At 34.3% G+C, this 14,089-nt stretch overlaps 2 protein-coding genes across 3 annotated transcripts in view; both read left to right on the top strand.

The window, feature by feature from the left end:
- Nucleotides 1–2,539, top strand: part of LOC130657929 (uncharacterized) — a 17,432-nt gene extending 14,893 nt beyond the window's left edge. For both annotated transcript variants that reach the window (XM_057460927.1, XM_057460928.1), the window contains exons 7-9: nucleotides 223–945; nucleotides 1,865–1,930; nucleotides 2,085–2,539. In XM_057460927.1, the coding sequence (XP_057316910.1) occupies nucleotides 223–945; nucleotides 1,865–1,930; nucleotides 2,085–2,312 (1,017 nt within the window). In that variant the 3' untranslated portion in view covers nucleotides 2,313–2,539. The remainder of the gene's footprint in view (nucleotides 1–222; nucleotides 946–1,864; nucleotides 1,931–2,084) is intronic.
- On the top strand, nucleotides 504–14,089 carry LOC130657927 (RNA-binding protein 25-like). Its single transcript, XM_057460925.1, has 16 exons — nucleotides 504–515; nucleotides 6,847–6,903; nucleotides 7,821–7,904; nucleotides 8,202–8,259; nucleotides 8,922–9,013; nucleotides 9,125–9,250; nucleotides 9,353–9,422; nucleotides 9,780–9,820; nucleotides 9,915–9,998; nucleotides 10,069–10,458; nucleotides 10,534–10,697; nucleotides 10,788–11,031; nucleotides 11,816–12,214; nucleotides 12,289–12,387; nucleotides 12,658–12,705; nucleotides 13,807–14,089. The coding sequence occupies exons 2-16, from the start codon at nucleotides 6,868–6,870 to the stop codon at nucleotides 13,897–13,899; spliced, it is 2,028 nt and encodes a 675-aa protein (XP_057316908.1). The 5' UTR covers nucleotides 504–515; nucleotides 6,847–6,867; the 3' UTR covers nucleotides 13,900–14,089.

Below are 14,089 nucleotides of genomic sequence, written 5' to 3'. Positions count from 1 at the left end.
GTTATTTACCAAGACTAAATTTATAGCTCCAAAAATACTATTTTTTTAATTTTCGTCTTCTCTTAAGTACGCCTCGTTTTGAAGAAGAAGAGTTTAATATAATTAAATAACTTGATTTGATTTTAAAATTTGTTAAGCTTTAGGATGGATAAGACTATTATATCAACACATAAAGAATATACACCAAAAAATGTCTATAAACAAACTTTTGTTGTTATTTAGGTAGCTCAACCAATACCATTTTCTTCTGATGTATCACCGACCAATCATAATTTGCGAACTAGGAAAAAAATCAATAAAATATCTCAGGGTGAGAACAAGGTTTGTCAAAACGACGAGCTCTCCAATTCAGATATTGATGAAATTGTAGATAATAATAATAATAATATTAATGATGACAACAGATTGGACGATTCCAGTCACGTGGAGGATTGTGTTGGTGAAAATATAAATGAAAGGACAGAGCAAATAGATAAACAAGAAGATGAATTTTCACCAATTCCCTCTGAGTTTAACGAAGTTTACCAAGAGGAAAATTCCCTAGAGAGTTGTATTATGTCAGAGATTGTCGAAATTCGTAAAGCTAATAAAACTAAAGCCAAAACAACTACTGAATCTCACAGCAAAGATAAAAAGAAAAGTAGAAAAAAAAGAAAAAGAATTGCTATGAAAATTTCTCCAAAAAAAGTAAAAAGAAACACTACGAAGAAAAAAAACAAACCCACGGGGAAGAGATTACCACTTCCAACTGTTCCCAGCAAACCAGGGAATGTGACTTTAAAAAATGGTAGTTTGTGTTTTTTGAAGAAGGGATACAACTTACGAAGCTGTCCTGTTAGTGATGATAAAATATGTACGTATGTGTGCAATACAAAACTAACCAATCAGAAGGAAACGTTTGAAGTGAACGAAGAGAAGAATTTAAAAATTACTGAAACTGAAGTGGTAAGATATTTTCTTATGTTATTATGTATTTAAAATAACTTTTTTCTACAAACTCTCTTCTTTTTTTTTGGTGGATACACGCACTTTTGTATAGGTTTACTCCTTTTCGTCATTCGATTAACAAATCTTTATAGAATTTTTTGTTAAAGGATAAATTTTTCGCCTTCTTGAGTTTTGCAAGTTTGAAATTAGAAGCGCCGGGTACATCAAGACTAAAGCTACAAATTTTCGGCAACGATCCTAAATGCACGGGGAAAATTAAGGCTCTTAAACTTTTTTCTTGTAAAAGTAAATCGGGACTTGGACGTCATGGTTGAAGCAGGACGACTTTATTGACGACTAAGAGAGCAAATTCGGCTCTGAGCAACATTTTGCGTATCGGCCATTATTCCCTCGGAGTAAATAAATAAGCGAATGTGAAAAAGTGTTTGCATGCTCGTATTTCGATAGTTTCAAACCATGCCAGGTATTCGGACTTTTTTTCTGAAATGCTGTTGTCAGTCGGGTGGAAACAATCTATATTGAATGGTTCCTTAATCTCGTACCTGAAAATTCATTGTTCAATTCTCAGTCTTTCTGTATTATTTTGATTAAGGTGAATGAAAATGTTTTTCGTGACAATAATTTTCCCAAAATGATTGCAAAAAATCTGATTGATAAAATTTTTCGTTCTGATCTAAACTGAAAATTGAAATTATTTCAACTTTTCTTGCGGACAGAAACTGAATAAAATTTATAAAAACAAAATAATAATTAGCTGGTAGCCAATCACATTCAAGTATTTTTCCCGTTCCGTTATGTTTTGCTCTTAAGTGGAAATTCAGCTTTATTGTTTGGGTTAGATTCCAGTACTTGGTTTTAAACTTAAGTCAAGTTATACAGTTAAACATTCGTACACAGTTTTATCTGATTATTTTAGACAGTTGAAAACGAGAATACAGATGTGTGTGAGAAAAATTGTACAGATGAAACTCCACCCAATGAGGTAGTGCTTTAAATTATGCTTAAACTCTTACTATAAGCATAGTGTATATTTTCTCAGCCTTGGTTTGCTTATAAGAGCTATTTCAGTTCCAAAATATGCTGAATAATGTTAGCCAATTCAGAAACCTGTTAGAAGTTATAAACCTTTATTTTAGATTCGCTCAAATAATGAAAGTGGTCGGCGGAAGCTATCCTTTTTGCCACGGAGAAAATTAAGTACAACGGAAGATGTAATTTCTAATGAAGTAGATGCATGTGTGCCAGATCTGACTTGTTGCTTATTTGGCGAAGAAACAGACTTAAAGTTACCGTTCACTCCGCAGCAAAAATCTGTGAAATGCTCAAGTGAGAGTTCCTATCCATCGGACTGTTTGTCGTTTTAACGTTTGAGGTTGTTGTTGTTGTTGATGTTTGTGTTATGTTTGTTTTGTGACTTGTTCAAAATGTTTTGGAATATTTACCGATAATTTTTTTTTTAAAAAAAAACGTTTTTATTTGTGTAATATAGTTATATATATTTATATTTTATTTTTAGAATAATATTAATTTTCGAAATGTCAAAAATATTTCAATTTTAAGTATATTTGAAAAACATTATTTGTTGAGCTGATATGGTGTTTTTATTTTGTAAAGCTGGCAGCAACAAGCAACTTTACACTACACTACACTAAAAATATAAGCCTTTATATCAAAGGGCAGAAAAAGAGTATAAGACCAACCCTGGTCTCCAGGGCACATTGTATCTCTTCTGACAACAGGGCGGCGATTCGAACATGTTGTCTCGCCGTCCAGATATTGAAAAGAGACAACAAGCGCTGGGAACGAGGTTGGGTATACGACTTCTGTGTTGCTACCAAGTTTAGACTGAAATGTTTTAAATCTGTTCTAAACATAAGTTGTAATTGTGGACAGATTATGTATTTCATAATGCAAAACGTTCACAATGCTAGAATGAAACGATAGAGATATAAAATAAATAAATAGCTGTTTTCAGGTACTGTTAGACGCGCAGATATTTTCTGACCAGAGTATTTCTATACCTGGAAAATGTAGGAAATTCATTTTACTGAACCTTTTTTAGTAGTGAAATACTTTAAAAGTACAAAAAATGTGCATAAAAGAAGCTGTTTAAGTAGCTTGTTTAGCAACCACGTCACCAGTCTCAGAGGCATATGCATGTCCGAGGATTCTTGTCACTACGCCTTGTACGAAGTTGGGTGTTTACATTCTGTAATGTTTTTATTTTAACAGCAAGAAAATATACCAATAAACTCATGGAAATATCTAGAAGTCGTTTTTTAAATAGTCTAGAGACTATGATTATATCACGCCATAAAAAATACCAAAAATGAAATCGAAGCAATTTTTTAATCAAAAACACAAGTCCGTCCCTAAAGCTTATTAGTTCTTTTTAAATTCCAGCGAAAAAACTGACAAACCCTGGGAATTATCAAAAGTTAATCGCACAAGTTGCACCCTACTACAAGTTTGCTTGTCGCGTGTTACAGAGTTATAGTCTGTCAAATGCTAAAAAACAGCCTAAATTTGACATGTGTATGCTGATGTTATCTTTAGGAACGAATTTTTTTTTAAAAGTCGATTTAAGAAGTTATTTAAAGCTTCGTTGGTAAGAAAAGTAACTCAGGCTACGCGAAACTCGAAAAAGCCCCGGGGAAATCGAGGTTAAATTTACGCCATTTTGTCTGCTATTGCCGTGCCAAGACAAGGGCTACTTTGCAGCTGTCACTGTCGTCAAATTAAAGGAATAAAAAAAACCTCAGGACAAGACTGGCGCAAAAGTTTTAATAGCTAGAATTATTTTTTGGTCCAAACTTTTTTACCGGCTTTTTTTTAGTATAAAAGAGATTACCGAAAAGTAAAAGTAAGAAGTACGGGTAAGCTTTTCTCTGTCATTCCAAGACGATAATGCTTTATTATTATCCTATGCCTTTTGTTTTTCTAGTCACAAGAAACTATGACTATTGTTTTTTCATTTTTATTTACGCACGCAGAAAAAAAATTCTAAAAAGGGTTTAAATCGGATGATGTCCCGTTATATATCGGGAGGTCCGAAATATTTATTTAATGTCCCACAATGCCTTGTGCGCTCTCCCGTTTGGTTAAATACTATAACTATAGCAATGTTTCATCGTTTTATAGGTAAGTTTTGCACCACGCAGGAGCGTAGATCCATTGGGTAATGGCGGCACGGAACGAGACTTTGGCTGGTGAACGTTAAATCTTTCTGTTTATTTTTTTCACTAGCTAGCAAGCGAAATCAACAAAACAGACGTTATCTTCTTCCTATTTTTGATTTTATGTTCTTTATTATGCATATATCAATCGTGGCTTTCAAGGCAAACGTCACGCACACATGGCTAGACATGGCTAGAGCTAGCTAGCCATCCTCCTCATATTAAACTGTCGAAATATTAACTGTTACCAAATATTTTTTAAATTATATATAGAAGAAAAGTCGCATCTCATTTTTTCGATCCATACTTCAAAACATCATCCTGGTGAAAAAATGGGTTGACGTATAATATAAAATATTCCTGGTTAACCCGAATAAATTACAAAGCTGTCTTAAAAAACTGGACTTTTAAAGGATGCCATCAGCTGCCTTAAGAAGCATTTAAAATAAGTGAAAAATTGAGGCTTACACCTGGTTAGGCTTATATTGTTTGTAAGCCGTCACTTCTTTGCAGTGTGTTGTGGAAATTCCAAACTTTGGGAAATTGGTCTATATAGGTGTACTTTTGACTTTAGGAAATTTAAGGCTGAATTGGAAAAAAAAACCCAAACAAACACGAAGGTCTTCAATACTATCCAAGGTTCCAGCAATTGTCAAGTAATACTATTTTCACCTTTTTCTTCTACAATTAAAGTTGCTCCTAAATTATGTATATGTGAATTGTGTCGAGAAAAGTATGGTCAATGCTCTGTATTTGAAGATTACCTTCTGAATGTGTCTGCACTCGCTGGAAGCCACATTCATTCAGATAATGGCGCCGTAGATTAGTTGTTATACCCCTCGTACTCTGTGCGGAAGAGCGGGTTCGATTCCTCTTGACGGCGATTCAACATGGCGAGTGAATGTTGCCATAGCCCTGGGTTAACCCAAGCCGTGTGAGGGAAATAGGGGAGATGGCACACTGTGTGGGCCGTTGTCTAGTAGAGCGCGGGCCCTATTTGGGTCTGTGTAGCTCAAAATGAGCATGAAATACTCAAGGACACTCCATCTAAGCCATAGCCCCTCCTGGAAATAATAGACAGGGTATATCCCTCGATGGACTCTCCATCTAAGCCATAGCCCCTCCTGGAAATAATAGACAGGGTATATCCCTCGATATTTGTGAGGCCAGCAAAGTAAAATATGCACATCTATAATAGAGAATTCTCTGGTGATGTAGTGAGTGTAGATTTTTTTCTTCCTAAAACAGTTTGTGCTATTGCAGCTGATAAAAAGTCTGTTGACACGGTTTGGTTTTTCGATATTGTGAAAGAATTTGGTGCCACTGTAGATATTTATGATGACTATGGCGTGACAGTTGGTGCTGGTCAAAGATGTCTGAAAGGTCACTTTGCGAGTTGCTAAAGGTGTATGGTTCAACTAGAAAATACAAGCTAATTTCATGGTTTATCGAGAAAGTGTTGTGTCCCCCTTTGTCCCATTTGAAACGAAAGATGATTGTTTTGTGCTATTAAACAATGACTTTGTTGATATCCTTAGATGTGTGGAACATCATGGTTTGAAGTTTATCTAAATAATACACAGATAGCAATTAAAAGTTATATTCATTAGTTTAGAGTTTGTTCAAGTATTTCTAATATGGATCTTCCTTTGTAGTTTAATTACAGTTCATCAATGTGTTGTTTGAATGAGACCACACTTTGTTTGTATTATGTGAGAGATATAAATACAGACTTGATTTTCTCAGAAGGTATCCTAACACATTTTACATTTTTACATACTGATTTCAGCCTGTTTTTAAAAGAAATAGTTTGTTTATGATTACACATCACAATTCTGCCTTAAATATTGTTGTAAGTCTGTTTATTTCACTTTTTGACATTGTTCGTTACTCAACTGATAGTATACATTGATCTTGACAATATCTCAAATTTTTTTAGATTTTAAATTAGATCTATTTAACATGATGTATAAAAAGACTTATATTGAAATGTAATAAAGTTCACTTTTACCAACTGAAAAGCTTTCACCTAGATAGTTCCGGTGCAAGAGTAACTCATAAAGATACAAATTGTAGTGCAGTATACAGTCTAATCAATGAATTGAACATTCCAAGCTCACAAATATAACAAAACACAAAATCAGATGTAAGCATGCAAACTTCACTTAGGATACGTTTTAACTTACTGAGCTTAAACACTGCATTGAACTGAGTCACTTCTCAAAATTTTAAACTTAGATATTGAAGTAACCCTGATTTATGCCCTTTTATGTAAAAATCTGTTAAAAATGAAATTTTTAAAATGTCACAGTTTTTAAACACGTTTATCTCTTCAACACAAGTAGTAGTAGGCCACATTACAACCTCCGCTAAATATACCACAAGAGTGTATGTCCTTGCAACATACCTTTCTACTAGAATTTCATCTGTCTATATTATAGAAAAAACAAACTTAATAACTTAATTTTGCGCAAGTCTTTTAGATTAGGCAAATCTGCATAATAATCTGCGTAATAGACGCAAGTGCAGAAAGACTAGTACCAAAAAGGATTGGATTTTGAGCCTGTATTAGGAAACTCCTAGAATTTTTGAAAATAAATTGGACAGCCTAAAATCGGCTAAACTATTTTGTAACTGTTTTTTTTAATTATTTTTGCCATTGGTAATTTTTATTTTCCCCAGTGTAATTATATTTGGATGTTATACTTGTATACACTCTTTAGCATTCTAAATAATATAAAAAATGGCTCCAGTTGTTAATGGCACTGTACCTCCAATGGTAAGTCACAATTGTTTCTTATATCTTGCTTTAATCACTATTCTTTTTATAATATTTACCCAGATTAAGTCCAATTTAAGCGACTAAGCTTGTGCGAACATCAGGCCATTCCTTGAGACGAGTGCGATCGCACGCGCACTCGCCCGCACACTCGTAAAAAGATTTACAAGTGTTTATTATCGCACTCGTGAATTTTTTCTTTTTTTAAAAAAAATATTATAGAGCGATGAAAAAGGCTATTACGCTAATTACATAACATGCATTTCTTCGTGATTGATTTGTTTAAAAAGTATAGAGAACATGAAAGTCCCCTTAAAGGCCCCTTTCCTTCATGCTGACACTCTTATGCTCGGCTGGTGCATTACACTGAGAATTGAACGAAAGACGAAAGACCATTTGCGATAAACAAAAAATAGTTAAGTGTGAATCACACTTGCAAATATTCACATCGCACTTGTAAATTTTGCTTACGAGTGCAATTTTTCGCACACCATAACACTCGTAATTTTTTTAGCGGGTGCTTTTTGTAGCTCTGGCATAGTTTTATTCAAGAAATGGCCTGGAACATCCACACAAAACTGTCAAGTTACAAAATCCTATTGTCATGTTGAATGCTTAGCAAAAAGGATTAATCTGCTTTCTATGGCATGCTATATACCTTACGCTCTGAGCTTCGATAAACTTATAAATCTTAAAATTAGAATGCCATATTTAAGTAATAGCAAATTTCGACATTTTCTGTCATCAGTAATTTTAGACCTGTTAGGGATGTGCATTCAAAGTTTATCAATGCATATATATTATAAAGGTGAATTGATTAACAAAATTTTTTTTGACAAAATGACTATTGTCCCATGTCTTTTAATTTTTTGCTATTCCTAAATAAATGTTCTCTTGATATCACTCTTTATTTGTAGGTTGGAAAGCAAGAAATAACTACAGTATTTGTAGGTAACATAACAGATAAAGCTTCAGACACACTGATTAGGCAGATTCTGATGGTAAGGGATGTTAAGTGTTGATACACAGACTATTTTAAAAACATTTTTATTGAAAATTCTCAGCTGAAGCGCGTTTCTTTGTTAACTATACATAGATCTAACTGGCAACATTTTTTTATTTATAGCACCTAATAAATTTAAACTTATCATTCAACGTACTGTAAATGTTTTTTCTAAGCCTTTTCTTTGTCTACTTGGTAAGTTTAAACTTCTATTTTTACTTTTTCTGTGCTATCGTTATTTCGTGTTTTGTTTACAATCCTTGTTTCATCTCTAACTCATGTTCATACTGATTAGAAATGTGGATATATTGTAAGTTGGAAACGTGTACAAGGGGCTTCCGGTCGCTTGCAAGGTATGTGTTCAGTTTTTCTCGTTGTTTGATAAAACCACTCTTTAATTGTATTGAATTTTTTCATGCCAGAATCATGTATGATCATTATGAAAAGTTTTGTATATACATGACAATGTTTTAAAAGTAAGACATGTTCTATCTATGATATACTTATCATATTTTCATTGTTTCCGTGGCATGTTTACATCAACAAATTGAATCAACGAACCAAATTATGTTTCACTAATGCCGAAGGGTATGCGCAAGAATATGAATCTTAAAAGCTTTTTATATAATGGGTGTTTAAAATGATCATGATCCTATGTTATGTACAATATGAATACTTCGGGACAGGCTATGAACATACTAGCAGCCTTTTATTTTATTCCTTTTTCTTGAAAATTACCTTTTAAAACAAATAACTCCATGATAAAAGTTTGTAAATCACTAGGGGCTTAGATGCTTAAGCGTAAAACAACTTTTAAAAACAGAAAATAAGAAATATTGTGTTATAAGACTTAGTTGAAACACAGTCATCTAATAGAAATTTGATGTACATTTATACATGTAGCTAATGAGGATACTAAAAAATCATTTTACCTCTCTGGTGACCCTTTTCTTTAAAATAGTATAAATAAGCTTAAATTTTTTGTGTATGTATAATAATCACCTTTGTTTTTTAGCCTTTGGATTTTGCGAGTACGCAGAACCTGAATCTGGATTAAGAGCTATGCGATTGCTTAGTGGGTTTCAAGTGGGTGATAAAAAATTACTGGTATGAATTTACTTATAAAGATGCTGACGTGGAAGACGTTATTTTTTTTTCATATTTGCTGTCATAAACGTTATTTTCATTCAAGTTAATCTTTGTTTTGTTCTGTACTAGGTAAAAGTAGATTCCAAGACAAGAGAGCAACTTGACCGTTACAAAGAACAAAAGAAAATTGAAAAGGAAGTTTTAACTGGTGCAAGTCTTAGTGATTATGATATTGAAAAGGATGACGTAACCACAGTACGTGATATAAACATCGTTTTTCTTTTCAAAACAGTGATTAGGGAAGCTAAACTGGAAGGGATTGAGTTTTCATTCTTGTCATCTTAATCTGCCTTTCAGAAACAAGATAAACTGCTTGCACAAGAAATTGATAAACTTCTAAGAGATAACATGTCTGAGTTAGACAGTGGTAAGTGAAGGCTACTTTTTAATCTAGTTCAAACTTTATTAAAAACGTAGAAATAACTGGTAGTTATAGTAGGGAGACTAGGGATTATCTATGCCCCATGGAAAACTTAGAGAATTGGGCCAATAAGAATAGACTGCGTTTTTTAAACATTGCCGTTATGTTCAATGCAATTCCGTTTCATGTAAGTGCTTAAAGTTCGGTATTTTTGGCATTACTGGAAGATATTTTGTTTTAATGGTAAATACTTAAGTTTGTAGCATGGACTTCAATATAAACACAAAGTGAATATGTTATCTCATCATCGCTGTGCCAATATTTTATGTTTCACCATCACTGGGCTTATATTTTATGCTTTAGGTATTTTACAGACTTTTAAGAAAACACACAGCGGCAATGCAGTAAGCCTATTATAACTTTCTTAATGTGTGTATTATGTTTGTTTTATTTTTCTTACTTTACTAGTAGTTCGCTTGAATGTTTTATTTATTACAGGAAAATCTGGAGGGATTAGACATGAACGATGACACGAAAAATCTTGTTGCAAAGGAGATTAGAGGTTTTCGAGAAACCTATAAGGTAAATTTGAAGTTGTAAATAAGAAGTACAGTTTTTTCAGAAACATGGATTATAATCCTTTTTTCTTTAGGAGGACGAGAAGAAAAGGGAGAGAGAAAAAGAACGCGAAAGAGATCGCGAGAGAGAACGAGACAGAGATAGACATCGTGACAGAAGCAAGGAGCGCGATAGAGATTACGAAAAAGACAGACAACGCGAACGCGAGAGGGAACGCGAACGGGAGAGAGAAAAAGAACGCGAGCGTGAAAGAGAAAAAAAGCGTCGGGAACGAGAAGAACGTGAAGAGAGGGAACGGAGAAGGGAAGGAAGCGATTCAGAAGCAGGTCGCCGCGGCACACCTATAAGATCACGGCGATCAAGATCGAGGTCTCGAGATAGAACAGTGGAAGCAGACGATGATGCCTATGAAAGCAGGAGACTCGATCGCATAAGAAAAGAAAAAGAAATTTTATATATGGAGGTTCGTTTAGCTATATGATATGTTTTTTTTGTTTCTGGTGCAATTCTGCTAAACTTTCAAAATAATTTTCTGTAGAAAGTGAAGGAGTGGGAAGCACGAGAGCGAAAGAAAGCGCGTGATTATGAGAAGCAGTTCACAAAAGAGGAGAGGAAGCGTAGCGACGAAGAGGAAGAAAAACACAGACTACTAGAGTTTCTCGAAGACTACGACGATGATAGAGATGACGTGAAATACTACAAGTAAAACGTTTTACCATTTCCTTTTATACTTTTAACAGATTGAATAACAAAACGGAAACATTTGAGTAAAGTTATTTTTGTTTTCTATAGAGGAAGTGCGTTCGCCCGTCGAATGCGCGATCGTGAGTTGGAGATACAAGCTGATGCACGTGATAAACAGCGCGAAATGGAAGAGATCGAGGAAGTGTTAAGAAAAAAATTAAATGGCGAAATCGTCGAACCAGTACAAACAACAGCAACAAAAATACATGACAACAAAGAAAATGAAGCTCCGTCTCCTGAAAAGGAGCAAGCCACCAATCCTAACCTTCGACCTGCATTCTCTTCAGTTCAGGTAAAATATATATCTCCAGAAAAGTCGTTTTCTCGGTAATTAAAGGCATACACCTGTTAAAACTGGCATAGCGAATGTTCTGAAACTGTAATTAGATAAAACACACTCGTTCAAAAGACGTTCACTAACTCAAAGATGTTAACTAAATAAGTTGACTAACTTTAAAGATGCTTAAACAGGGTTCCCACGCCTTCTTAACTCCTCAAATTCAAAAGGTCTCCTCAATTATCCTCAAATGTCCTCAACCTTTTTTGGAATTTAAGTTTTCTTCTCGAATTTCTTAAAAAACAAATTGACATTTGGTTATTTTTTATGTATGATAGTATTTATCATTTATTTTGAACCACCAAAGTTTGGCCTGCAAACATTGCTTTTTTTGTTGTGTTTGAAGCAAATTTTCTTAGTTATCTTTTGTTAGAACATCTTGAGACACCAGTCTGTGTGTTCCTTCATTTTTATAAGTGCAAGTTTTTCTCCTCAAATCTCCTCAATTTTTGTTAACAAAGACTCCTCAAAAATCACAAATATCTCCTCAAAAGTCCTCAATTCTTCTTAAATTTTGTTTTGAAAACAGAGTGGGAACCCTGGTAAATAAGAATTAAAGAAGTAAAATAAACGTTATAAAGATGGTTGTTGGGACTCTATTTTTGCACAGTATGCATAATATACTTACAAATGTGCAGATATTTAATGCTAGGAGTACTACATCGACCAAATCAGTGTATGTGAAACGGAAAAAGCAAGAACTATGTCAAAGTCTTTTGACCATGTTCTTTTTATTTAGAGCGACGCGTCTTCTCCGGCTCAAGCGCAGTCAAGTCCAAGCCCTGAACCAAGTCCCGAACAGCCAATACCGGAACAGAAGCCTGCGATTTTGAAACGTGAGCACAGCAACGAGAACCCATCTATAGAGGCGCCGTCGAAAAAATTCGGCTTTGGAATGAAAATGAATACCAGTGTGGCGAATAAAAACAAACTTGGAACCGTGTTTAATGCGAATGACGATGAGGTAAATAGCCAAGAGGAACCAAAGAAAAAATTAACCCGATTAGATGACGATACGGATAAAAAAGAACCCACTGTGGAAGATAAACGGAAACTAATTAAAAATCTCATCGATAAAATACCCACGGTTAAAGAAGAGTTATTTTTATATCCACTTCGCTGGGATATTGTGGATCCGGTAAATATCTCTACGCAATTTCTTTTTTTCCTATTTTCTTGCCCATGTTATATTTACTATTGTTGTGGGTATAGAGTCTTGTCGAGAAGCGAATCAAACCCTGGGTGAACAAGAAAATATTTGAATATATTGGTGAGGAAGAACAAACATTGGTGGATTTTATATGCAGTAAGGTATGGTGTCGCACATTCTACACGAATGTTTTACTTTCATTGTTTACTTCCATTGTTTTCTTCTTTTTGAAATTAAATAAACGGGCACAACGTTAGTACAACATTTGGAAATCATATTGGTTGAAATTTTGGATTCTGCCTTTTAATATTCTATTTTTGCGTGTGAAATTTATTCCTATCGTGGAAAAAGTAGACAATTGTATGGTGTTATTCACTAACGTGTTTTTTCAGTTTCATTAGAAGTAGTATTTACTTCAATTTTATTTTTAGGTGTTAAGTAAAAGCAACGCGAAGAACATTCTAGAAGATGTCGCTATGGTATGTGAGCCTCTTTTTACTGCGTACAATACAGCCGCATGTCAACGCAAGTTTCCTGCACGTCACAGTGAACGTTTTTCTTTATGTAGTTTCGGGAACGCGTAGCATGGAAACAGGCGTTGGCACTATAACCTTTGTTCGTGTATGAAAGAATGTTTTCTAGTCATAGGTTTATAGAAGGGGACTGGAAACTTGTTGTATTAGCTCGCGTGTTTGTTATTGTTGGTTGGTTGTTCTGGTGGAATTGGTGAAGGCGCTGTTACGTATGAATAAACACGTATTCGTTTTTCTTCAACAAAAACTAGTTTAAAATTTTCGCTTTTTCGTAATTTTTTTTTCTCTTGGGGTAGTTTTTTTATGTATATTTTTTTCCCACGTGTGCTGCAATTAAGGTATGAATTGCCAATGCGCACTCTTCTACGCGGAGTTTTTTTATAGACGAAAAGAAAGGTTTTTATAATTCTGTAACACGTTCTAAAGGAGAGTGCTACGCAATGTTGTCATTTCTACGTGTAGGAAATAGCATACCCAAAAGTTTTGTTGGTTTTTGCAGAGAAGACAATTGGATATGTTTTTGTGACGCACAAATTAGAAGGTTTGACGGGCCTTGCACATGTTCTGTTCAGAAGTCCTCTCTTTCAAACTTTACTGTTATATGACATTTTTATTGTGATTAATGTATGTACTCTGAATTCAACAATTTGGTCGTGTTTGTATCCCTTACACCATTACTCCCTACCACCCACCCTCCCGCTCCCTGTTTTGTAATAGTAATTTTCTGTACTACAGTCTGGTGCGATTTATTGATATGAAATATTTCGCTATAGTTTATCAGAGTATACTGTATGTTTTGTTGTGTCTTTGCTTTTTGTTGTTGTATATAGTACTTTGTGTGTTCAACGAATAATTCTTGCTGGCCTTTGTGTTTTCCCGCATGCGCAGACTTGCTTCGATTGTTTGTTGTTAAAGTTGAAGAATTTGGTTTATCAACCAAGGCTAAGCAAAATTTTGCGTACTTTTTGTATAGCAGTTGCATTGTACAATATTTTTGTTGCCTACATCGGGGATGCGATTTTGCATGTTTTTATCTCGTTTATTCAGGTATTAGATGAAGAATCCGAAGTGTTTGTGGTTAAGATGTGGCGTCTGCTCATCTACGAAACAGAAGCGAAAAATCTGGGTCTGGTGAAGTAAGATCGTCTCGAGGATCGAATTGTCGTGTTGTCATGTAAGCTGGATGTCTTCAACTCACTGCATCATCTGTCTGGCTCTGATTCGCGTAAACTTGTTCTATATGAACCATTGAATACAGTAAAGTAAAGGACATCAAGTGTTGTAAATTATATAATTTTACGAAACAATTTTTAACAAAATTTCACATAAA

This window comes from Hydractinia symbiolongicarpus, chromosome 9 (genome assembly GCF_029227915.1).
Source record: "Hydractinia symbiolongicarpus strain clone_291-10 chromosome 9, HSymV2.1, whole genome shotgun sequence".
Taxonomy (NCBI): domain Eukaryota; kingdom Metazoa; phylum Cnidaria; class Hydrozoa; order Anthoathecata; family Hydractiniidae; genus Hydractinia; species Hydractinia symbiolongicarpus.
The sequence above is the reverse complement of the archived record's forward strand: the minus strand, read 5'-3'. Positions and strand labels throughout refer to the sequence as shown.